The 24,931-nt window shown below is 33.7% G+C and overlaps 5 protein-coding genes across 5 annotated transcripts; 2 read left to right on the top strand and 3 right to left on the bottom strand.

Annotated features, from left to right (window-relative positions):
• The first annotated feature begins 66 nt into the window (after positions 1–66).
• Positions 67–3,431, top strand: LOC114187901 (metacaspase-3-like). The gene is made up of 6 exons (XM_085675147.1): positions 67–472; positions 671–1,193; positions 1,368–1,701; positions 1,783–1,900; positions 2,168–2,347; positions 2,910–3,431. The coding sequence occupies exons 2-6, from the start codon at positions 689–691 to the stop codon at positions 2,967–2,969; spliced, it is 1,197 nt and encodes a 398-aa protein (XP_085531273.1). The 5' UTR covers positions 67–472; positions 671–688; the 3' UTR covers positions 2,970–3,431.
• Positions 3,432–5,819: 2,388 nt separating this feature from the next.
• LOC114187902 (metacaspase-1-like) lies at positions 5,820–7,759 on the top strand. Its single transcript, XM_028076308.2, has 5 exons — positions 5,820–6,315; positions 6,427–6,763; positions 6,858–6,975; positions 7,071–7,259; positions 7,350–7,759. Exons 1-5 carry the CDS (start codon positions 5,889–5,891, stop codon positions 7,407–7,409), a joined length of 1,131 nt encoding a protein of 376 aa, XP_027932109.2. The 5' UTR covers positions 5,820–5,888; the 3' UTR covers positions 7,410–7,759.
• Positions 7,760–7,920: 161 nt separating this feature from the next.
• On the bottom strand, positions 7,921–10,542 carry LOC114187903 (alpha/beta-Hydrolases superfamily protein). The gene is made up of 4 exons (XM_028076309.2): positions 9,659–10,542; positions 9,306–9,398; positions 8,904–8,971; positions 7,921–8,805 (listed from the first exon to the last, which is right to left on the bottom strand). Exons 1-4 carry the CDS (start codon positions 10,292–10,294, stop codon positions 8,634–8,636), a joined length of 969 nt encoding a protein of 322 aa, XP_027932110.2. The 5' UTR covers positions 10,295–10,542; the 3' UTR covers positions 7,921–8,633.
• A 1,657-nt stretch (positions 10,543–12,199) lies between these two features.
• Positions 12,200–18,374, bottom strand: LOC114186677 (outer envelope protein 64, mitochondrial-like). Its single transcript, XM_028074654.2, has 13 exons — positions 17,963–18,374; positions 17,715–17,867; positions 17,464–17,588; positions 16,844–16,969; positions 16,220–16,402; positions 15,844–15,985; positions 15,507–15,675; positions 14,503–14,637; positions 14,193–14,390; positions 13,836–13,963; positions 13,706–13,757; positions 13,279–13,348; positions 12,200–12,644 (listed from the first exon to the last, which is right to left on the bottom strand). Exons 1-13 carry the CDS (start codon positions 18,184–18,186, stop codon positions 12,562–12,564), a joined length of 1,788 nt encoding a protein of 595 aa, XP_027930455.2. The 5' UTR covers positions 18,187–18,374; the 3' UTR covers positions 12,200–12,561.
• A 556-nt stretch (positions 18,375–18,930) lies between these two features.
• On the bottom strand, positions 18,931–22,440 carry LOC114188278 (putative protein phosphatase 2C 10). Its single transcript, XM_028076879.2, has 6 exons — positions 22,144–22,440; positions 21,657–21,806; positions 20,510–20,749; positions 19,899–20,175; positions 19,556–19,710; positions 18,931–19,445 (listed from the first exon to the last, which is right to left on the bottom strand). The coding sequence occupies exons 2-6, from the start codon at positions 21,681–21,683 to the stop codon at positions 19,305–19,307; spliced, it is 840 nt and encodes a 279-aa protein (XP_027932680.2). The 5' UTR covers positions 21,684–21,806; positions 22,144–22,440; the 3' UTR covers positions 18,931–19,304.
• Positions 22,441–24,931: the final 2,491 nt, after the last annotated feature.

Consider the following 24,931-nt stretch of genomic DNA (forward strand, 5'->3'; position numbering starts at 1 on the left):
AAATTTTTCAAAAATTGTCGAGAATTTATAATTTATTTTGATTCAGTGAAATACTTTTGAAACTATAATGTAAATGTGGGTATGAGGTATCAAATATCGTAGATTCATACTCTTCACTTTTTCTAATTTGTGGTGTTAAATTGTGCGTCCAAACATGTATAGAGAGATTTTTCTCATGAGAAATCTTGTGCGCACCTAAACCATATGCAGGTAGAAAAAGAATATGGAAAGGGGACGTAGTTGGGCAGGTAAAGAAATTATCAGAATCTGGTTCTTGATGATGTGTGCCGAGAATAATGGATAAAGCACGCAAAAAGAGATGTGCCGTAGAGTTATATTTTTTCTATGATAATTTCATCTAAAATACTAATTTTGCCGTCTTTCTTCTTTTACGTTATTGATATTATCTCGTATTCAACTTGTGTTTTGGCAACAGAGTTGTCTCATCTTCAACTCAGAACCGTGAAAAAAGGTCAGTGTTTTCAACAGACAGTGGGAATGGATTCCTCGTTTAGCTTATTTTTATCAATTATAAAGTATGTAATGTTGATGCTAAGATTGCTAGCTAATTATAAAAACAAGGGAAAAGCATGAACAAAGGTCAAAACTGTGCTGTCTTTTGTGTGTGTGTGTGTATATATCGTTCTTATTGGTTGCATGGTTGGTGAAGAAAACAAGTTTTCAAACCATGGATGGCAGAAATAAAACCAGAGCAAGGAGAAAGGGTGTTCCTTTTCCTTCAAACATTACCACAACTCGTTGCCTTGTTTCCACAAGGATTAATAGTTCAAAGCGTGTTGCGGAACACACATTTAGCTGCAGTGGTTGCAGACGCGAGTTTACATTAGCTAAAATTCCAGTTGCATACCGCTGCTACAATTGTGAAAGAGTAAGCAATTCACCTTCTTCGGTTTCTGAGCAATCAACCAAAGACCTTGGATCTTTCAAACATGATCATCAACCAAATAGTTATAACAGCAACACAAATGGAACTTTACCCAGAAGATTATCTCCTTCACCTAGTGTTTCCTTGTCCTTCTCCACGCCATGTCACAAACGTGCAGTTATATGCGGAGTTACATACGGGAAAAGGACGTTCAAGCTCCGAGGAACCATTAATGATGTCAACAACATGAAAAGTCTATTGCTGGATATATTTAAATTCCCAAATGAATGCATACGTGTCCTCTCAGGTATCTCCTTTGGTCCTTTTCTGATTAGTATGTGAGTTTTATATGATCCACATCCATTTCAATTTTACTTTTTTTATGCTTCCTTTTTGCTTGAATGCATACAAAATTCAAGTAATATCTCAGCCATATCTACTTTCACATGATCTTGAACTTTCCAGAACTTGTAAATTTCAGAAGAAAAGAACGACCCGAATTTAATTCCAACAAAAAAGAACATTCTGGATTCCTTAAAGTGGCTAGTGAGTGATTGCAAGTCAGAGGGGTCATTGGTGTTCTACTTCTCCGGACATGGTCTGCAACAACCGGAACAACAGAAAGGAGATGAAACTGATGGGCTTGATGAGACTATTTGTCCTGCTGATTTTCTGAGAGAGGGAATGATCACTGACAATGAAATTAATTCTATCATTGTTCGACCACTCAAGGAAGGTGTAAAACTTCATGCTATTATTGATGCTTGTCATAGTGGAACAACACTTGATCTTGTGTACATGTGGAAAAAAGAAAAGTAAATGCATTCATATCCAATGCTTTCTTTCGTTTAATTTTATGTTTCTATTCCAATTTGGTCTCTTTTGCATGCTTGCAGAGACATTTGGAAATGTAACGAAAACAGATCACCCCATAGTAAAGAGAAACAAACAAGTGGTGGAGTTGCGATTTGCCTCAGTGCTTGTGAAGATGGTCAGGTGGCTGCTGATACCGCAGTAAGAATCTTTGTTTTGTGTTTCATCTGACCCTTTGGTGAGATGCAATGCTATAAATTAATCTAGATGGAAAGGAAAGGTTGTGGGTTCGATCTCCTGCTAACAATGTCCAGACATAAAGTTAGTTTGATGAGTTTAAAAGGGAGAGTTGGAGAGGTTGTGCGTTTAACTCCTTTTATTAACAAAAACTAACAACTAATTGACCGATAAAAAGAAAAACTAGGTTTACATCTTGAATTCTGAATCGTCACCTACATTTGCATGCAGGCTTTTGAAGACAAGTATAACGGTATTATGACCTATTTTTTCTCAAAAATAATCAGAGCTCATCCTCAAATAACATATGGCAGTTTACTGAAAAAGATACATGGGGAACTTGGACAGATCCACCAAAGCAGATTCTCTAACAGAGTCCTGAGACGAATGTTTCATCGGAAAATAGACCAGGTACGGTTCCATCTTCATTAGTTGCCATTGCTTTTTAAGTTTTAACAATCCAAGATTTTGTTTACCTCACATAAATGCAAGTTTTTTTGTCCCTAAGAGAGTGAAATGCCAGACATAATCCTCAAAAATCATGTTTTAGTAGATTTTATCCTTGCAATGTATAACATAAACTCAAACCATTCTAGAAATCTAGTATCTGGTTTTCTTTCATCCGAGCATTGTTGTCTGCACATTACATCAGGACATATACCAGTATGAAGTATGATTTGTTTTATGCTCAAAATTACATCTTCTATGATATATGAAAAAGTTGAATGCTATCTACTTGAAGCAGCATCAAGAATTTAGACTTAAATAAGATGTATGATCAATTTGTTTTGAATGTATACTGTATAATAATCTCAAGAACTTAAAACAAAATTATTGTATCATGTATTTGGTATCTAAAATGTTCTTTGAATATTAAAACAAAAACTCCTTGAGGGACTTAAAATTAAGTCTTTATATAAACTTTTCTTGTGTTTTCAACTCATCCAAAAGTCTTTTGTTTGGTAAATTGCAGGATCCTATCTTATCATCATCTGTAAATTTTGATATTGATAGAACACCATTTACTTTGTGAGCACTTATGATTGAAGACAATTCTCTCATTGGTTAATTGGTTGGTAAAGTCAGGACAGGATATTAATGGCTATTCATCATAGCTGTCTCATGACAGAAGATATCATTCATGGTGAAATATGATTCTTCTGATACAATAAAATCTGTACCGACTTTAGGTTTGTTTCACTCTATCAATTTATACCTAAAAGGTGTAATAGTCACCTCTAATAACAGAGCTTTACTTGTAAGAACCGAGGCCAAAATGGTGCTTTTTGACCTCGCCCTAATATGCCTCGATTCCAGATCCGAAATAAAATGAAGAAAATAACCAGGACAAAAAATCTTTACTGCAGTAGTGAATCAAGTTTTCAAAGATTTTGATTTCTCACTCAAGTATTGTTAATAAATACTTTTTTACACTTTTTTTGTTGATCTAAATTTATTGAGCAATATAAATCACTGTTGTATGTTTGATTGAATATTTTAAATATTCTAAGTGTCTATGTTCTCTTATTTATGTTTGTTTTGTATACATACACACTGGTAACCATGTAAAGAACATTAAGAAGCAATGAATATAATTACACCCTCCTTCCCTCAAAACCAATCTTGCAACTCACCGTAAACTTGGATGCCAATCACGGGATAGTAAAAAGTTTAAAAATTCATTATTTAAAATGCTATTAAAAAGTTTATTTTTAAATAAAGAATCTAAAATAAAATTTGTGTATATATAATTTTAAAAAAATTATAAAATTAATTTGATTATTTAAAATTAAAGTCTTTTTAGCTCAATCTCAATTAAAATACTGTGACTCAAATTCAATTATGATGTTATCGGTTTGACCAAAGTTAAAACAAACTTAACATTGTTTTTTTCTATTAATGTTGGTGAAAGTTTTTTTTTAGATTAGATTTGATCATGCTTAATTTTGCATTATTAATGATGTGATCATTTGTTTTATCAGTACAGATAATCTCAGCTGATATTAACTTGATGTTGTTGTCATTATCAATAATGTTTTTCTATCAATATAATCATAACTTCTTTTACGTTAATATCAATATATGTTCGTTTAGATTGATGTCATTTGGAATTATTATCAATGATATGTAGATTAATGTTATTTCTCGCCCAACCTTAATAATTATAATGATTTTCTCTATCGACATTAACATGGTCATTTTTTCAGTCAATGATAATTAAAAGATTTTATTGTTTCCGATAAAATTATTTCTCAATTAACATATGTTAATTAAAAGATTAGAAAATAAATTCAACTAGAAAGACTCAATATAATATAAAATAATAGTAGGAACGAAACAAATTAAATTTCTTAATGAACTTTAAATAAAATTTTCATTATTTATTAAATATTAAGGAAATAATATTTATAAACTAAACATTATTTATAAAATAATATAAAAAGTGGATGCAGTTTGAACACTTTAAAGAATCTAATTCTTGATAATGCAATGAGAATAAGATAATGGATAAAACATATGCCGAGGCAAAACTTCTACCTTCCACTCTATCTACACCATGTCCCTCATCAAAATCATTTCTCATCTCAAATGGAGATCACAGATGCTAGAGCTGTTAAAATGGGTTGGAATCCACAAGCCAACTCCCCATCACGGGTTCGGGTCGGGTTGAGTTGAAATTTTTTTACAAATTTTAATATGGGTTAATTTTTGACCCGGCTCATGTAGAACCCGGCTCATCCGGGTTGAACCCGTGGTGAGTCGGATTGGCTCACTAACCCGCAAATAAAAGGGTCATACAAATGTTTTTATTTTCTTTTAATAAGTTGGGCTTTACATTTGGGTCATGTTAAGTTGTTTTTTTATCCAACACAAATAATTTGTATTTTTTTTATTTTGGTTTGTATTTGGATTGTATTAAAGTTTATTTAGATTTTAATTAAAATTACAATTTAGTTTTGACTAAAAAAAATAATATTTTTTTTAATTAAGTGAACTCGTGAGCCAACCCGTTTAACCCACCCATCCGTGGTGGGTTGGGCTGGGTTCGAATTTTTTTGGCTCGCTAAAAAATGAACTGGGTTGGGTTGACTCACTAAATCATCAACCCGTGGTGGATCGAGCCGAATCGGGCCGAATTACCTGTTTTGACAGCTGATATTCTGTTCTTCTACTTGAAGAAGAAAAATCTAAAGATTTAGACACAAGAGCAAACGAATTTGACAAGAGTTATTAGTTATGAATAACTTTTGATAATTAAATTTTATTCGATCTCATAAAATTAATTTATAAAGTAAAATTTATAGTTCAATTCTATATTATAATTTGATTGATGCGAAAGATGAAAAGAAAAACTTATGACGTTTGGGATATTCTTTTAACATTACTTTATTTATTAAAATGGATTTATTTGAACACTATCTATCAGAATAATTGTTTTGACTATAACCTAAACTAAATTGAATTTGCGGACGAAACTAATGACAAATCAATCAACTATAAGCTCTTAACCTTTGAAATTTTAAATTAATTTTTTACAGAACATGTTCAGATTCCAAAGAACAACATGGAAAGCATCCATTGGATCACCACCACTAGTACATCTTTTTTCAAATGCCATAAAGTTCCATACATCATCAAAGATCATGATGAAGAAGTGAGCGTAGGAGATGAATTCATTTTCATTCTCTGAAACAATCGTATAGATCCTATATTTTATTTTAATTAAAAGTGGGTTATTGATAAATAGATTCTCCGTCCCATATCAGAAAAAGGCAAATAGAATGTGATTCCCAACTCCACACACATCGTCACCTCCCAAAACTATGCATCATCTCACGTCGAAATCAAGCTAAAATCATTCCTTCATTCATTCAATTTCTAAATTGTTATTATAAAGTTGATGTTGGTTGAGAAGTGAATCCAGGGTTGGAAGGTTCAATTCAACAAACAGATGGCGAGCCTAAGAGTACGATGCATGCAGTGTGGAAGACCAATTGTGGTGCCAATGGAAGCTGCCTATAGCATGTCCATTATGTGTTATGCATGCCAAGCCCAAGCTCGGAATGCACTTCCACAAAATTATTATTTTGCCAACAACAATATTAATAATGCACCTAGTTACCCTCCTCGTCCTGGTTATGCACGTAGGTCATACAACCAATTCTATTATCCTCAGCCTTTGCAACTGATGGCTCCACCACCACCTCCTCCGTTGACCCCTTCTTCTTCCTTTGGCAACAAAAGGGCTGTGTTAGTTGGTATTAGCTATGGCAATCTGAGTAACAGTCTCAAAGGTTCTGTCAGTGACGCTCAGAGCATGAAATACTTTCTCGTTAACCACTTGGATTTCCCTTCTGATTCCATTCGCATCCTCACAGGTATGCTTTTATCTACCATGCAATATGAAGTGTTCTAATTTTAGTTTAGAGATAGAAATGAAAGTTGTGATTTTTAATATGTTTATAAGAGTGAGAAACCACGTTGTGCAGATGACCCAGAGGAGAAAAACCCGCTGAGAATTCCAACAAAATATAACATGCGAATGGCATTGAGGTGGTTGGTCGAAGGTTGCAGATCAGGGGACTCGTTGTTTTTTCACTTCTCTGGGCACGGATCGAGGGAAGTAGATATGAACATGGATGAGGTTGATGGATATGATGAAGCAATATGCCCCGTTGATTACGAGCACGAGGGAAAGATAGTTGACGATGAAATCAACGCCACAATCGTCAGGCCTCTCCCTCGTGGTGCCAAACTTCATGCCCTTGTTGATACCTGCTTTAGTGGCACAGTTCTTGATTTACCATTTATGTGCAGAATGAACAGGTTACTTAACATGCGAATGTGTTATTCACCCTCGTTTAACAAGGAATGTTTTATATCTTGTTCTGAATCATTTGTTTCTGTTGAGAACAAACAGAAAAGGTTATTATGGATGGGAGGATCACAGAAATCCTAGAGCTTACAAAGGCACGAGAGGAGGGTTAGCAGTTTGCATTTCAGCTTGTGATGATGATGGAAATGCAGCAGATACATCGGTTAGTTATATATGCATCTTTTTTCCTTTCCAGTGGTTTGTGTGTAAATTAGAATAGAACTGTTTATAGAACATAGTTTGTGTCTGTTTTATTAGGCCTTTAGCGGTGAGGAAAGTGCTGGTGCTTTGACTTTCAGTTTCATCCGAGCCATGCAAGAAGAACCTAATTTGACTTATGGCAACTTGCTTAATTCCATTCGCTCCACAATCCGTGGGGCTAAAGAAAAAACGTTTGGCCCAAACGATCAACAGCTTGGCATGAACAGTCGCATGCAGTATGCTCATGTATGTATATCAATTCATTCATTCACTTCTCCTTGCATAAAACACTAAGTAGTTGATGCCAAGTTGATTTTAATTGGGTTTTGTTTGCAGGAGCCTCAACTCACGTCTTCTGAGAAGTTTGATATTTATACAAAGTCAATTGTTATTTGACACAACTGGTATTGCACTGAAAAAAGGGTAAAAAGAAACCAAGAGGGACACGTGAGGTTTTTTCTTAATCGACAGACAAGTTTTTGTTAATGACTTTTACATCTCCCAACTATTAAGGTTATATATTATGGCTTGTTTAGTAACAGATTAAGGTTATAGCTTGTTCTGCTTTAGTATATTAACATGCTCGACACAAGGATAGTGTTGTTGGAGGAAAGAATAATGCCAGGTTGGAAAGAGACAAATAAAGGAATGCTGATTGCTAAGAGGTTTGGCTTTAAACAGGGGAACCATTATGGTAGTACTGTCATACTCATAAAAATAAGAAAAAAATGTTACCTCTCTCTGTCTCTGTCTCTGTGGCTTATGATGGAAACGTTTCGTGTGGTTACTTGATGCTTTGTTTTGTTTACTAAATTAAGGAAATGTTAGTTGTGGCTATTGTTGCAGCAGCATTTTGATGAGCAATGCTGATAATAGACCACAAAACCAATGGCAATGCAACCCAGTCTGACACAGCGAAATAAAGCCATGTATGTCTTGAGATATATTGTCAATTGTACATAAATTTTCAGAAAAACAAAGGTAAATAAAGGAGAACCTCGTGCTCGACCAACGGTGAAAAAAAATGGAACAAACTAGTATGCTAAGCCTTTTTTTTTTTTTCATTAAATCAACAAATTAAAAAATAAATGATCCCCCTTCTCCCCTCAAAAAAAAAAAACAAAGAAAAAAAAGAGAGTAATCCTGTCGGAAAGTATAGAAAATTAGATCTGTAGTAAGCAGAAATTTCCGGCAAGGAAGTTGCGTTAAATATGTTTTTGGTCCCTCAAGTTTTAGTGAATTTTGGAATTAGTCCCTCTTCGAAACTTTATACCAATTTAGTCCTTCATCTTTGGAAATGCGTGGATTTAGTCCTTTTTACCAAATTTTATGAAGTTTATTTGACATTTTAAACGTATTTTGTGATAATATTTGAGTTAACATTGAAGTAAAAATGTTTCAAACGGTGTAAATAATTCAAATACTATCATGAAATGCGTTTGAAACGTCAGATAAACTTAACAAAACTTGGTTAAAAGGATTAAATTTATGCATTTTTTAAAGATAAAGAACTAAATTGGTCAAAAATTTTGATGAGGGACTAATTCCAAATTTCGCTGAAACTTGAAGAACAAAAAAACATATTTAACCCAAGAAAGTTTGATCTAGGTGCTAATAAAGTTAAAAATGGACATTCTCCTCAGAAGCAAGCGGTGACGTGGGACAGGACTTTGCAGTACCTGTATCTATAAGGAATGCTTTTAAGTGCTTCCCAAACTCTTTTGGCTTTTCTAGGTTCACTGCATGCCCTGCGTTCTTGATGATTACCATTTGAGCATCTTCTCCTATATGCCTGCTCCAAAGTCAAATCCACACTTAACACTCTAAGATCATGTTTGAATGCAAGTCATGACCAAGAACATGAGCTTCCACAGAATTGAAATCTCTCACCTTTTTAATCTGTGGGCTAACTCCAGAGGGAATACCTGATCTTGCTCTCCCCATAGAACTAGAGTAGGCTGCTCCAATGTAAACCACAAAATTGTCAATATTCTAATATTCCAAAGAAGGTGAAGCAAATAATCTAGTTGCTTGGAATTTTTTTCTGAGATAACTACAGATCGATGCATCACAAGATGACAATTATTTCGAAAACAGTGAGGTTTGTTTTAGAAAAGTATTGCTTGCATGGATTCTAGTAGTGAAAAGTATAGATGATAAAAAACAACATTAACAAGCTCATGATTGATCAACAAAAGAAGTTTATAAAGACACACACACACGTAGAATACTGTATGATAAAGTCTAAAAGTATCAACTAAAGGCATAAGAATTTAAAGAAAGAATAAATACCAGTTGTATCTTAGGAAGATCGGAAAGTTTCCGGCCTTTCAGTATCGCCTCAAGCAATTCTCTCTTTTCTTCAATGTATTCTGTACACATCACCTGCAAAAGTAATAAACACAGAATTGGTTTAACGTCCTAAATCATTTGATCTTTATACCAGCATGACCCTTGATTAAAACTGCTTGCTTCACTTGACCAAATTTTGTAAATTCAGACACAGAGACATAAGGGTTACCACAAACACAATCAAACTCAAAGCTGAGGCCAATTTTCAAGAAAACTTTGACATACAGAAAAGAACTTGAGCTACAAATTCACGTTTTTGGAAGGGAAATTGGAAAAAAGAAAGAGATGCATACTTCAATGAAATCTTGAAGGAACCAGGTAGGGACTCCCCTGGCGGGTCTAACGAAGGAGAGTTTCATCAACTCCCTGAGTTTATCTGGTGTCTGTGGCAACAAGATGCTTGAAGCTTCTTCCAAAGTGGAAACCCTAAACAACCCATTCTGCATATCAACCTCCTCCAAGCACACCCCAGCACAGCACAGCACAAGCTTCTCCACAACCTCAGGGAACTGAACACCCACACTGTACCCTACAAACCCACCGTAGCTGATCCCCACCAGGCTCATTCGGTGCACCCCATGAGCCTCCATCATCTTCACTAAGCACTCCGCCTGGAACGACTCGCTCCTATCTCTCCGCGACGTGTAGGACTCCCCGAAGAACACTAGGTCCGGCACGTAGACGTTAAAGTGGCCGGTGAAGTGGCGCACGTGTTCCCCGTATTGCCACATGGCGTTGGCGCCGAAGCCGTGCACGAGAACGAGGCTGGGCTTGCATGGCTTCTGCAGCTTGGGCACCCAGCAGTGCATGGTGGTCCCCTCGCCGAGGTCCGTGGCGACGGAGCGGAGCCCCGCGGAGGCGAAGAGGTGGCGGTAGACCCAGTCCCGCGAGGCGGTGAAGCTGAAGCATTTGGAGAGTTTGGGCAACATGGAAAGCGTTGGTTGAAGGGTTGAAGGGTTGATGAATTGGAGGAAGGGAAGGAGACGATGAGGAAGAGAGGGAAGAGGAAGAAAAGGAAATGAAATGAAAATTCGTAAGAGACAATAACGTTAGGATATGATTAGATGTTTGTTATTTGTGAAATAAAATTTAGTGATGAAGAGGAAGGAGAATACGAGGTAAGGGTCTCCCAACACGACATCAGTTCGCAACAAACGCGGACTGCCATTTCATGTGACACATGCAATTCTACTATTTTCTTCTTTTTTCTCCTTTTTTTCTGCATTCTTTATTTTACGACAATGCCACACACTTCACAGAGGACTACTCTTACTACTTCGTGGTCAATCTTAGGTTAGGCTACAAAAGCCCTTGCTTAATAACTCTTCAAAATAATTTTACTCATTAAGGACATTTTGAGAAAATAATAATTGTGTGTAAATGCATAATAAGAGTTTTTTACTAATTAGAAAATCAACTATTAAACTTACAATTAATGTGTGTAAATATGCATAATAAGTTACGTAATTATGCCAACTGTGTTACTTTCTTTCAATTCTTTTTTACGTTACTGTTTTATTCTTTTCAGTTATTCAAAAATCTATTCTTTTACATCTGAACTAATCATTTCATAGCCTTAGCGTTAAAAAGTATATTTATATATTAAATCATTTAACAAATGATTTTATACATTCAAGAATTGGAAGATAAATTTTAATAAATAAAATACTATTCTTTCGAGTTGTCAAGATGGGTAACCCGATTCGACCCGGCTCGACCCACCATGGGTTGATAATTTAGTGAGTCAACTCAACCCGGCTTATTTTTGAGCGAGTCAAACAAATTCGAACTCGACCCGGTCCATCACAGGTTGACGGGTTAAATGGATTAGCTTATGGGTTCACTTAATTAAAAAAAATACAACTTTTTTTATTTTTTTTTCAGTCAAAACTAAATTGTAATTCTAATTAAAATCTAAATAAACTTTAATACAATCCAAATACAAACCAAAATAAAAAAAATACAAATTATTTATGTGTTGGATAAAAAAACAACCTAACATGACCCAAATGTAAAGCCCAACTTAATAAAAAAAATAAAAAACACTTGTGTGACCCTTTTATCTGCGGGTTGGTGAGCCAGCCCAGCTTAATACGGGTTCAACCTGATGAGCCGGGTTCTAGATGAGTCGGGTTAAAAATCAACCCATGTTAAAATTTGCAAAAAAAATTTCAACACGACCCGAACCCGTGGTGAGCTGAGTTTGCTCGCAGATTCCAACTCATTTTGACAACTCTAACTATTCCAGTATTTTTATCGACGATACTATTATTCTAATAAATCATCAAAAATGTATTGTTATTAGTTTAATAAATATCTCTTCAAATATCATTACAAAATCAAAACCATTATATCTATATAAAAAACAAAAGGTAATTCATTAATATCAATAAAAAAAGTTAAATGTGTTATTCTATATGAAATGGATTAAGGAAACATATTCCATTGTTAAAAAATATTATTCATATAATTTTAATTTATAAAACAAATATAATTTTCAATTAATAATGGTGTAAAGAAGTTTAACATAAATTTGGAAATAAGTCACTATTTCATATATGTATAAAATAAAAGGAGTTTAATCAACATTTTTTCTCCAACATTAATGCTACTTGTATAAATATATATATATATATATATATATAATATAATTAAAAGGATAAATTTATATACATAAAAAATATAATTATTATTTAAAACTCAGTTTTAAAATTGAAAGTGAGTTAAACTTAAAATTGGTATAATTTCATATAATTTAAAATTCATATAATTTGGATCGATCTAGTATTTGGATCAAGATAACATGATATACACAGATTGACTGTCAAAACATGTGTCTGAAACAAACTAACTTTTCTTTTCCGCACAAACATTTTTAGTCACATCTAAAATTGACAGGAGCCTGTTAGACCAAACTATTACGCAGACCTCATTTGCCTTTTAAACAGGTGCACAAACAAAGAGGGGAGGAAGAAAAGGAGGTGAGTGAGACAGCGTATACTTGGGTCCAAATTTCTATGCCTTTGTTAATACTTTTTACAACAAAATTTCCAGATGAGATCAAAAAATGGAGCATCCCACCAACACAGACTAGTCTTCCCCGTGTTGCTCGTATAAAGTGCAAGAAATGAGCCAAATCGACAGCCATTAACATTCTTGAGACGTATGAAGGTCAGTGTCGAAAGAACCGCTAGTATCAACTCCTGTTTTTTCTGAGTCTTTTCTCTGCAAGACTAGCAGTCTTGTTCTGTGGTTCAAGAACGAGAGCATGCTGGAAATCTGGAGAAAACGTAAGAAAATGACAGAGGAAAGGGAAAATCATTAAGAATAAGAAGTAGATGATCCAGAAAAAAACTATCAAATACACCTAGTTAGCCTGCCTGATAATAGTCTCTATGGTAATGGTCAGACAATGAGGCCAAGAATCAAAATTCCCTATTACGGGACACAACGAATACCTCATCCCACAACAGTACAAGATTCGAGTACAACTAAGACATCCGAAAGTCTAACAATTACGTGCTCTATCTCAAACAAAACCCTTTTTCACCCATGGTCAAGTATGTGAGTTCCTTAAAGATTAATTAAAAGATCTAATGAGACCAAATAAGGTACACACCAGGCACACTTAAATATGATTATCCTCATTTCTGCCTTTTTTGTATTCAACAGTTTTGTTCCACACCTGTTTCTAAACGTCATCATGCTCCATAGGATCCGCATCAGAATCAAGAAAACAAACTTTAAAAAAGAAGTCCAAACATTATTGGACTGCTTGCGCAATATCAAAATTGATTAGTAATGACTGTTCTATTCTATGATATATGTCCTTGTCAAGAACTATCCTACACCATCTCAAATAAGATTCAAATGACATGAAAGACAGTTTTATTTATTTTTTAAATTGACGCACCTTTTAGAGCTTCCTTATAACGAAGTAGTTGTTCTCTAGCAGTTCCACGCCTCAGATATGCCTTCACATTCTGCAGTAAAATAACAATACACAACAATCCCCAATGACATCCATATGTGCTGTAGATATTCTTTTAGATTGAGATGTCAAAATCAAAAAGTACTACGAAATACAGGGATCTACTAAATGTAAATTGCAAAAATAAATGATAACTGGAACACTATTAAGCTTCTCCTAAGACAGATACCCATCAGGTAAGACATTTTAAGGTATTCAAAGAAATACATTTACCATAATATTAGGAATACCTTATCATGACATATAGTTATTAGAATTCATTAGTTATGGTTATTATTATACATGGCAAGTTTTAGAATACAAGTTTTTCACGATTTTGGCACTGTTGTCACATGCCCTAGCTTCTCACCTTCTTATCATATAATATGGCCTTATTGCAGTCCTCCTCAGCTTCCTGAAAGCTGCATATTTTCACAGTATACACCAGTTACATAGAAATGATGAAAGACCCAATTGTAAAAACAGGAGAAACCTTGTACCATCCTAACTCCAGGTAAGCAGCTGCCCGGTTGCTGAAGTAAGTTGCATTTGTCCCATCCAAGTTAATAGCCTCACTGTAGTAATCGACTGCCTTATTCCACAACCTTCCTTTAAAGGCTGCATTTCCCTGAAAAAAAAAATGCCTTTTAGTGATCCATGCCACATATTGAAAACCTATCACCATTCCAACACCTTTACCCCATATAAAACCATTGACCCTTTTTGAGAAGTTTTGATACAGTTATATTATACATTCATTATTAATCAAGTGATCAAGTCTAACGGGTTTTACAAGATGACCTTATTTACAAAAGAATTTTATCAGAATACAAAAGAAATGCTGAAGTAGAACTAACCTTCTCCTTCAAAAGCTCGGAAGTTTCTATACCACCATTTGTATCCGGCAGTGGCAAAGCATAAGCAACACTAGCTTGCTCCTGAATTGCTGTATACATATCCAAAACCGTATTAAGAAGAAATTTATCAGCTCCATGGGCTGAGATGAACGAGACAGAAGCACAACAATCATTGTGACATCCTAACGGAATTGCAACCTGCAAATGATGCATAAGCAAAATTAAAAATCATCAGAAGTTTCAGATAAATAAATAGAAGTTGAGAAGAGGGAAAACATTCATTCTTCAAAGCCTAAAGATAACAAGATACCTGACAACATCCAGAGATACTAGCAATGCTAGATAATGCAAAAGCTCTGTCATGAAACTCAGAAGAAAATCCTTTCTCTGTATTAAGCTTTAATGGATCATCTGGAACAGTGGGAATAACTAGTATTCCATCATCCTGCAAGACAATCAAAAACAGAGGAGATAAGGGCATACCATAAATAAATACAATACATTAACAAAGCCTGTTTGACATTTAATAATAAGAATCAGAATATCTTGATGGAATAATTTTAGGACAAATCAGTTTTTCAAAAATTGATATGAAAATCAATGCTATATAGGACTACTAGTTTACTTTCCATTTTCCCTAATCTTGCCGTAACAAGTTAAGAAAACTCAAGGCTATAACTTGGAAAGTTTACTTACAGTGACGAATAGCAATGACAGGCATACACACGGCATCATACTAGAGTAAAACATTGAAGAGAGTATATTAGTATTTAAATTATACTGATAGATTAATATTTAAAATATATTTTTCGTATATATTATGGATTTAATTCTATATTTTATTCTATGATTCTATAATTTCCTTTTTCTTTTATTAATCCTTTTAAAATTATTAACTTTTCTTTTTTACAACTATTTCATACAAAATGCTTATATTTTAATATTCTTCGACAAGTATCGGCACAATCCTACCACGACTATTTTCTTACGTAGCCATAAGTATTTTCTACCATGATGACTTCAGTAACATAATATTGTGATGCATTCATAAATATTTCATTTATTCAATTTCTTTTTAATTTATATTTGAAAATGAATAGTATTACACTAAAAAGCTTTGCTTATAAATAAAAAAACTTAATGATATATTAAAAGTCATTTTAGTTTTCAGTTTTTTATTTTTTTAATATTTTAAATAATATGTAATACGACTCCACACATTGCACATTTCACCATGCTAGTTTTAACATCATTTGAAAGTTGAAAACATTAAGCTTGAGCATTACTGACAAATTTCTGCAGATATTACAGTACCTTTAACAAGCGTTGGAAAGCAACCCGCATTTCAGTTCTTACTTTATACAAGGTTTTCACATGATCATGTGTACTATTCATGGCTGCAATAACACGCTCAGATACAGCACGCCCTAACCTGGGTTTGACTGATTTAAACCACTCTTCATGACTGGTTTTGAATTCATATCTGAAGAGCAGATACAAAATTGCAATAAAGGGTTAAACAAGACCCTAAAAAAAAATTTAAATGCAATATGTTTATCAAAAAAGGCAAACGAGGGAAATGATTCATCAACCATACGGAAACATAAAGTATATATTTACTAGTAAAATACTAAAGAATAAATTAGCATACCCTTGTAAAGAAAACATAACCAAAGCGAGATCCTTCAATATGGACACTCCATTTTGTTGGTGTGTTATATCATGAAATCCCTTTAAACTGGGAACATTAGAGGCAATATACTGGCAAATATTCATACGTTGCGGGGACTGATCTGCAAAAGCAATTGGACCAAGTGACTTCATTGTTCATAAAGCACACAAACTTCCCTTTATCATGTCAAGACATTCAATGTTTTATCACTCGCTGTATCAACAATCAACCATACAACAACAACAACAAAAGCCTTTTTACACTTGGTGATAACAATCAAGCGAATCAACCATAAAAATTATATTAATATGTATAAAGGAATCATACATAAGTCTTCGAAGGTAAAGAAACTTACAACCAGACAAATTTTCAATTGTTTTGTCAATAATATATACTGTTTTCTGTGAAGGAACTTTAGATAGTTGAAAAATATCATCTGCAAAAATAATACGCCTTGTCCTTTTGAGCTCCACCAAATTCGTTGGAAGTAAAACAAGTCCAACATGACGTAGTACAGAAGCATCCCGAGCAAACCATCCTACAATGTAGTTATGCAATGAGGCAATAAACAATTAAAGAAGAGAATATTAAAAAAAAATTGTGCTCACATTAAAAGAACAACAGTGGAATCCTAATTCAACCCAATGAGCAGTAACTTATAATTAAGGTAAGCATATATTACACTGGGATATCAGACCAAGACCTAACTAGACATGTTATACTGTAGAAACTGGAAAGCAATACCGATTACCAATCATCATATCTTGTTATATAGGACTTATCTGAAAATTTATTAAACCGTGAATGTAATTCCCCAATTTTATCCACGTAATACTAGTCAAATGGAAAATTGATACAGAATTTAATAGTTTGAAAGAGATTAAAGGTAGATGTGGATATTTCAAACAAATAAAACCTCTTAATATATGAAAAAACAAATTAAAAGCATGGCGGTAAATCACACAATTAAGCATCATACCAACAGTGTCCAAGCTTTGTGCATTTGGAAGAACTCCAATGGTGGATACAACACCATGAGATGGTCGAAACCCAAGAATACCACAGAATGCTGCGGGAATTCTCACACATCCTGTTGTATCGGTACCTACAAAAGCAAGCACGATACTTGATAGAGAAAACAATAGCAAATGATTTTTATGATCACAAAGTAAGTGCAATTTGTAAGTTTTCATATCTGGATAAGACAGTGACAGACTATGCACAACAAGCCATGCTGCAACAATACATGAATGAGATCACAATAATAAACTACGAGCTGGAATCCTGAAATTGTGAATGCAACTATCCAAATATAATTTGTATATCCCCATAACCATGGAACTGAACTTTTAATAAGTGTGAGCATAGATAAAACTATTTCACAGCTGTATAAGACCAAATAATACACACAAACGAACACTTTCCACTTTCCAGGAATACATTTGAGCACAAGAACAATTCCAATGTCCAGAACAAAATAAATTGATGATTGTTTATTACATTGAATAGGCAAGCTAATAAGTGAGAATACATACACAAATTGAGAGAATAGCATTTTCAAATGAAAGATTACTTGACAAGCAAGTAAACTAAACTCACCAATAGCAAAGTCAACGAGACGTGCAGCAACAGCAACAGCCGAACCACTGGAAGAACCGCCAGGGATGGATGAGGGCAAGTAAGGATTAGTTGGCGTTCCATAAAACTTGTTCTCACCGGAAATCCTGCAATGCCGACGACGCAAGCCAACAACAAATGAGTAAAGTAAACGAGTTCAGAATCAAAACGTTAATAACAGATATATCTCAACGATGACGAACGGTTACACACTGACACTTATTATTACACACCCAAAAGAGAATTCATCCATAACAGTCTTGCCAACACAAGTAGCACCGTTGGAGAGGAGAGCAGTGATGACAATGGCAGTCTTCCCAGCTTCACTGTGCGTCCTCTTCCAATGAGGGTTCCCAAACCCCGTCACATACCCCTTCACATCGAATCTGCCGCAAACACGCAATCACTAAAACTCGTCTAATACTAGTACGCAAAAATATTTGAAGCAGAGGGAAATAAAGAAATGAAAGACGAAACGAACATGTCTTTGATGCCGAAGGTTAGAGCAGAGAGCGTTTGCGTTTGGTCGGGTTGAGGAATGGGGAGAAGTTCGAAACGCTCTACGAATGCACCGAAGTCCTCTTTGGGGAGCTTCCGCCGTCGCCTCCGGCGGGTCTCGGCCAGAACGACGGCGCCGGCGAGTCCTATTCCAATGAGGATCCAGACTTTAGGGTTGGAGGCATTGAGCTTCAACGATTTAGACATGATCGCCAACGTGACGTGACGATGATACAGTGAACACGCAACGAAAGGGTTTTACAGAAAGGAGGGAATGTCACCGCTATCATGCGCCGCTCCCAAATAAATTTTCAACCTAATGTACATTCGCGCGAATCTAGCATACTCTATTTTATTACATTCCCACTTTTTTTTTTTCTTTAAAGAGTCAGATTACAAAACATTCCCAGCATATATATCTACGGATTATTATTGTTTTTCGGCTTTTCTTAGGTTTTAACGAACAAATGTGTCTTTCACTTTGTTCTTTCACGGCATCTAGCGCCTTGATTATTAAATATTTAGTCAGAAGTTTGATGTTCTCATGTTGGACTAATTAAATGAATTTAATTTGAATAAGTTGATGATAAAAATCATATCACAACTCAATCATAGACTTTTATTTATGATAAGATTCTGAAATATAGAAGTTTGTTGAATTTTTCGACAAAAAGATTATTTGAAGCGTGACAAAATTTAAAATTTTAGTGAATGTGAAATTTGTACTTGTAGATGAGGAAAACGACATTCTCATTTTGAACAAAATTTAACATTAATTTCGAGTTGAAAATGAAATGTGGAAGTTTGGAGCAGAAGAAAAGTTCATGGATTGAATTAATTGTACGATATGTCCAACCAAACCTTGTTTACATTCAGTTGAAGTGGTCAAAAGATTTAAACAAATAAAATTAAAAAAAAAATGGAACAATTGGTGTCGACACTTGAAAAAACTAGGCATTGGAAAGGTAGGGCTATTCAAAGTATATTGTAACTTTTGTTCATAACAAACGCATAATTCCCTCGATCAAATTTAAAAGCTATGTTCAACTTCACACTGCTCCATGTAATAAAGCAAATTACAAAGAAAAATGATGGTAATAATAATTAATCTACAGAAAACAAATGATGAGAAACTAAATGGCAGGAACTAATTTGATGAAGAACTGAAATTTTACAGAGGAATGAGCAAAACCTATGTTGTAGAAAATGGATATCACGAGATCTCCAAACAAATGGAAGTCTAAGATTTATGAAATATATACCAAGAAAATATAGGGAATAGTTGTGTTGTGTGGTGTTGTGTTGTGTTCCCTCTTTCATCAATCTCAACCCTTGAAACGAACTACAATGCACGAAATATCATCCTTGCTGTCTTTGTCCAATGCCTCTGCAACTAGCTTTTTTGCTGCCTTTTGTGGATCTTTTATCCTTCTTGCAATATCAACTGCCTCTTGATTTGCCATTACCTGCAATACAATGCAATGCAACTGATGAAAAAACAACTCAAGTGGTGTAGAAATTGTTGAAGTGCTGCTGCATAAACAATGGACAGAAAGATATTAGAATGATGGAGAACCTTCCAAAGACCATCACTAGCAAGTATCAAAAGCTCAGCATCTGAGTTAATATCAAAATGATGTACATCAGGATCAGATCGTAAGTGTGATTTTAGATTTTTGTCTCCAAATGCTCGAGAAACTGCAAGCTGCCCATTCACTCTTGCAACATCTCCTGATATAAACCACTAACACGTTAACAAACTCCTCCAAATTACACAACAATTCTATTAATGTCACAAATTACACAAACACCTTAAACACTTCATCTTATTGAAATATAAGAATGACAGCATAAATCCCTGCATTGGTCGTGTAAGCAATATCTAACAGACATTAACTGACTAAGGTTTATTAAAGAACCTGGCATGTTGGAGACAAAGCCTCCTTTGTTCTCGATGAAGCCCCTCTCAGTATTTGGCTCATGATCAACGGTCATCTGAATGGCCACCCCCTTCCTTGACAAAACTGCTCGAGAATCTCCAACATTTGCGACCCATAAGTTCTGATTATTGATAAGAATTGCAGTGACTGCAGTAGATCCTCCTCGCCCCAAATCAGAACTGTGAGAAAGAATGGCCTGATCTGTTGTCTCGTAAGCTTTAATGATAGAACTGGCAGGATCAGTCCAGAAGTCCTCCTGGAATAGTCAAGAGTACAATTTGTAATTCCAAAATACAAAGTTCGAAGAAGAAAATTAGGCCAAACGTCAGGGTTTTCTGACGATAAAGAGGTTATATAAGATCACATTTCTTTCTCTACCGGACTCTTTGGTACGGTCTTGTGCTGGACATTAAAAATCTACTATGTTGATACTTTAAAAGTCTTTTTAATATATTTTAAAACTTCAAAATCAGATACTATCAGTGTATTTTGCAAGCACAACAGAGGAATAGTACAGAAAAATCCAGCAAAGAATCTGAATTCATGATAAATCAATGCATGATACATTTTAGTTTGGTTGAGTAACTGACCTCCTTCAAGATATTAGAAAAGAGATGCTTTTGTAAATATGCAGGCACACTGTCTCCCAAGTGTCCATCATATATAGCAAAAAGTCCTAACTCTTGCCCTCCGCACTTGGCAATTTTTGCTACATGATAGTCCTCCATTGGGTGGTTTGCTTTCCCTTTAACTAGGCTAAAACCATACTTAACTGGCCACAGATGGCTTCTGCCCTTGCCGGAGCTACATGAAGACCGCCCTCCAACCACCTACAACTATTCAAGTCAAGATACACTAACAAAAAATCTAGTGTTTAACATAAAATGCCATCCAAGGAACATGGTTGGAGCATTGAAGGAACTATTAAAAAGACAAAGGAACATGATTGTTTATGCAAGGAAACATAGCATAAATGTGAAGCCAGGAAGTAGGAAGCTGTCAATATGCACAGCATTCAGAAATAAATCAGAGAAACAAACCCTGTACTAGATAATTCTATCTGGTTCACTGTCAGACTTAAAATGCCACAGCCACAGAATACTGAGTATTTATCAGCACCAACAACTATAAATAAAACATAATAAGTATGGTTTTGAAAAATGGTCAGGGTGCAAATTTTTATGCAAAGCCAAGGTTTTTGGATCAGTGACCCCAACAGCACAACTGCAATTGTGGCGCATCAACCGCATTTGTAATTCCCAACAATATCAAGAATCGTGGCAACAATTGTGAGGGGGACCATGAACACAATTTAAAACCTTGCTCATATAGTAGACTGAAAAAACACTGACAAAACATTCAAGAGTCAAAATTATATTAAATAGACAGTTTGGTTTATAGCAACCATTTGAAATGAGCCCTATGTCTCGAAAGTCGCTTACTGCAGAAAATCCAACGCGGAATGCTACTTTTCCGAGGGTACAGATTAAAAGCACAAAAGAAAATTGCATGTTTCAATTTTCATTAACAAGTACGCTTAGAAAAATAAAATTTGGGACACACCAAAGCCATTCATTGCCCCAGCAAAACTCAATCCGCAGATAGACAAAGTCTGCATAAGGCCCCTCTAAGATACAAGAAAACCTTTTAAAACGTTAAGAAATTGTATATTCATGAAGATTGACTATTCCAAAGGCAAAAGTTTAGAATAATAATGAAGAGGCCACAGATTCTGACCTGATTGAAGCAACAGAAGCAATCCATGAAATAATTCTGCCCCGCCTCACCTTCCCCTTCTATTGCTCAACATCAAACTCTTCTCAAATCTTCAGAACAGGAAATTTAACAAAAACTTGACGGCAGAGAAACTCCAAAACTCTCCAACAACTGTGAATTATCAGCAAAACATTCCGATCACTGAAGCAAACAATTATAACAATCCTCCCCAGAAAAAAGAGAGGGGAAAAGGAAATCTTTCCAACACCCAGATAATCAGCAGGCTTAAAAAATTCACAACCAGTCCAAAAATTTGAAATTTTTGGCAGAAAAAGATATGAGAGATGGACAGGAGAAGTGGGTGGTCTCCTCTATAGGAAATGAAGAAAAAGAGAGAAAGCAATAACGAAGGAACAAGAAAAGCTTATAACAAAACACCCCTTGTGATGAAAAGAGGATTCTGAAAAGAAAGAAGAGAGAAAAGAAGATGGAGGGGTGGTAAGGTAACCTTATGGTTTTGTTGAGAAAGTCTGGTCTGCAATGGGTGCGAAAAGGCAGAGGTTGCCCTTATTGACTTTGCAGTTTTGTGTTTGTTGTTTTGTTGTGTGAATGTTATTGTAATTGCTATTGCTATGCTGACACACTTTGTTTGATTATTACGTACAGCTGTTTTGAGGTTTCATTTCATAGTTCTTCTCTCAACTCTCTCTTCTCTCCCATCGGTGGCTGCTTTGCCTTGGGTTGGGTGGGGACTTGTGAAAGACTTCAAAAGTCAGCAACACTTTCTTTCTTTCTACCCTCTTCATACTCTCTCTCTCTTCTAACCATTCTCTTATTTTTCCTAAGATAGCTCTTGTCCCCAAAGGATAACACAAACAATCTTATTTTACAATGAACCAATTTCTTTTTATATTCTTACTTGCTTGACCAAGCAACACAATCTAGTGATAAGTGTAAAGAGTTTTACCATGTATCATATAATAAAAATTTATTATTTTTTATGCAGTGTAAAGAGCTTTAAAATCTGTAACCAATAAAAAAAATTATAATAGGAATCACTTTTAAGTTAATTATAGACAAAGATAAATAATTTATAATTTCATCGTAGGGATGTATTTTTTTGAGTAATAATGTATTTTCTCACTAATAATATGTAAATAAAAAAATTATGATAATTTCACTAAAAACTTCTCTCCAACTCTAAACAAAGTAACTCGTTTTTGTATTAATTAAGAAATTTAATTAATACCATCATTTAATTCCAATAATGATAGTTAAAAGTATGTTGTCTTTTGCTTGAAATTTGATATAAAAAATAAAAGTGGTACGAAAATAATTTATTTCAATATATTATTGAAATGCATCATTAAATAAAATAGAAATTTTTTCATATATATTTAATTTTCTCAAATATTTTTCTCTTCTTTTAGTAAATTAAAATATAAATCTTTTATTAAAATTCAAATATGTAAAAGAAAAACAAAATTGACATAAAACGGTGCTTTTATAGCATTTTTTTTTTCATTTAATGTTTTCTGTCATTTAAACAAATAATTTTTATTTACATTATTTCACTATTTCAACCAAAATATTAAACTTAAACATTTTTCCTTTTAATAAATAATACTACTGTAATACTTACTCAATGATACATTTATAAATATTAAAAAACCTGCATCAATATTTGAATCAGGTTGGTCCTTAATAAATGCTAATAGCTTTTCTTAATTTCCGTTGAAAGATATTTAATAGGAGTAAAGGAATCACTTAAATATATTAGATATATTGTTATTTTCTTACATGAGTAGTAGCATGCAGTAACACTGTAACAACTTCTTACATTACATTATCACTTAAATTTACTTTAAAATTAATTATGTTTATTTATAACAAAGTAGTAATATGTTCATTAAAAAAATGAGATCATCTTAGCAAAAATATTTAATAAGATAACATATTTATTAAATTTTCAATACTTATAATAATCTCTTGGTTCAGTAAGACGGACAGAATTAATATCATACAATAAATAAATAAATATATATATATATATATATATATATATATAATATAATATAATATAATATAATATAATATAATATAATATAATATAATATAATATAATATAGTATAGTATAGTATAGTGAGAGAATAAGATCTGTAATAAAGAAGTCAACGCCACAGGTTAGATTTCTGAGACAGAACATTAACTCTGTGCATAGAAACAGTACAATTGGCAATTGACTAGAAAGGTTTAATCTTAAAGATATTGTTTTGAAACAACACATTAAATGCCAAATGTAAATAGTAAAGAACTGAACTTTGAAGACAAGGATTCTGCTGGGTGGGGCTCAGATTTAATTTCAGATTAAGTTAAATGTGTTAGGGTTAGGGTTAGGGTTAAAATTAGGGTTAGGGTTAGGTAGATGATAATAGACAGAGGGTGATGACAAACATCTGAGAAAGTCAGAAACCACTTTGTTCTGTATATAGTAAAAGCTGAATGGTCAAATTAAAGACTTGTTTGGTTCCTCCATAACCATAATTGCATCTCTTCCAAATTTGTCCTGTTTCAATTTCAATCACCCAAAATAAAAATCAATAGAAACCAGTTCAAACTCAATTGTCCTTTCTTTACCCTTCAACAGTTAATTGACATTTTCTAAAACAAATATTCAAATAAAATTTGAATCTCCTTGTTTCATTCAATTTGGAATTTAGGACCCTTTGTAATTTTTAACTAATTCTAAATTTGATATTCATTTTTTATTATTATAACCTTTTATATAATATATCTATTTAAAGTACATAGACTGATTTAATTGATTGAAACGTAACAAAAATAATATAGGAAAATTTAAAAATTGAATTACAATTTATATTTTATAAAATATATAACTAAGACAATTAAAGTTTGTATACATTATTTTAAATAATAAGTTATAACTTAATTAAACTATATATCCAGAAAAAAAAATATGAAATATTATTTTTTTAAGTTAATTATATTAATTGATATTTTCTATTTTTAATACTGAACTGGTTATATTATAATTATAAAATTAAACAACCTCAAGAATTTAAAACTGTCAAATGTCTTTGTAGGGATTACAAGGCAGGAAGGAACAATGTTGCATAAACTACACTTAAACGGCACTTCAAATACCATATTTAAGATTAGTTTTAGTTAATCAAAATTAAAAAAAAAAATCTACATTCACAATAAAATCATTACAAACATAATGAACATTTTTATTATATAAAACGTGCTGATCATCACTTTGCATAAGATAATC

This window comes from Vigna unguiculata, chromosome 6, assembly GCF_037176805.1.
Source record: "Vigna unguiculata cultivar grain cowpea cultivar isolate G323 ecotype 2 chromosome 6, ASM3717680v1, whole genome shotgun sequence".
NCBI lineage: Eukaryota > Viridiplantae > Streptophyta > Magnoliopsida > Fabales > Fabaceae > Vigna > Vigna unguiculata.

What these genes read in the sequence shown, in the direction of transcription:
- LOC114187901 (XM_085675147.1), top strand. Translation starts at nt 689, where the DNA reads ATGGATGGCAGAAATAAAACCAGAGCAAGGAGAAAGGGTGTTCCTTTT. An exon ending in ATGCATACGTGTCCTCTCAG is followed by an intron (nt 1,194 to 1,367) that starts GTATCTCCTTTG and finishes TGTAAATTTCAG; the next exon opens with AAGAAAAGAACGACCCGAAT. An exon ending in AGGTGGCTGCTGATACCGCA is followed by an intron (nt 1,901 to 2,167) that starts GTAAGAATCTTT and finishes ATTTGCATGCAG; the next exon opens with GCTTTTGAAGACAAGTATAA.
- LOC114187902 (XM_028076308.2), top strand. Translation starts at nt 5,889, where the DNA reads ATGGCGAGCCTAAGAGTACGATGCATGCAGTGTGGAAGACCAATTGTG. An exon ending in TTTATGTGCAGAATGAACAG is followed by an intron (nt 6,764 to 6,857) that starts GTTACTTAACAT and finishes GAGAACAAACAG; the next exon opens with AAAAGGTTATTATGGATGGG. An exon ending in GAAATGCAGCAGATACATCG is followed by an intron (nt 6,976 to 7,070) that starts GTTAGTTATATA and finishes CTGTTTTATTAG; the next exon opens with GCCTTTAGCGGTGAGGAAAG.
- LOC114187903 (XM_028076309.2), bottom strand. Translation starts at nt 10,294, where the DNA reads ATGTTGCCCAAACTCTCCAAATGCTTCAGCTTCACCGCCTCGCGGGAC. An exon ending in TCCTTCAAGATTTCATTGAA is followed by an intron (nt 9,399 to 9,658) that starts GTATGCATCTCT and finishes TTACTTTTGCAG; the next exon opens with GTGATGTGTACAGAATACAT. An exon ending in TTAGCCCACAGATTAAAAAG is followed by an intron (nt 8,806 to 8,903) that starts GTGAGAGATTTC and finishes ACTTTGGAGCAG; the next exon opens with GCATATAGGAGAAGATGCTC.
- LOC114186677 (XM_028074654.2), bottom strand. Translation starts at nt 18,186, where the DNA reads ATGTCTAAATCGTTGAAGCTCAATGCCTCCAACCCTAAAGTCTGGATC. An exon ending in CTTTCCAACGCTTGTTAAAG is followed by an intron (nt 14,638 to 15,506) that starts GTACTGTAATAT and finishes ATTGTCTTGCAG; the next exon opens with GATGATGGAATACTAGTTAT. An exon ending in CCATATTATATGATAAGAAG is followed by an intron (nt 13,349 to 13,705) that starts GTGAGAAGCTAG and finishes ATTTTACTGCAG; the next exon opens with AATGTGAAGGCATATCTGAG.
- LOC114188278 (XM_028076879.2), bottom strand. Translation starts at nt 21,683, where the DNA reads ATGGATTGCTTCTGTTGCTTCAATCAG. An exon ending in GCTTCTGTTGCTTCAATCAG is followed by an intron (nt 20,750 to 21,656) that starts GTCAGAATCTGT and finishes GAATAGTTGTAG; the next exon opens with GTGGTTGGAGGGCGGTCTTC. An exon ending in CTAGTGATGGTCTTTGGAAG is followed by an intron (nt 19,446 to 19,555) that starts GTTCTCCATCAT and finishes ATTGTATTGCAG; the next exon opens with GTAATGGCAAATCAAGAGGC.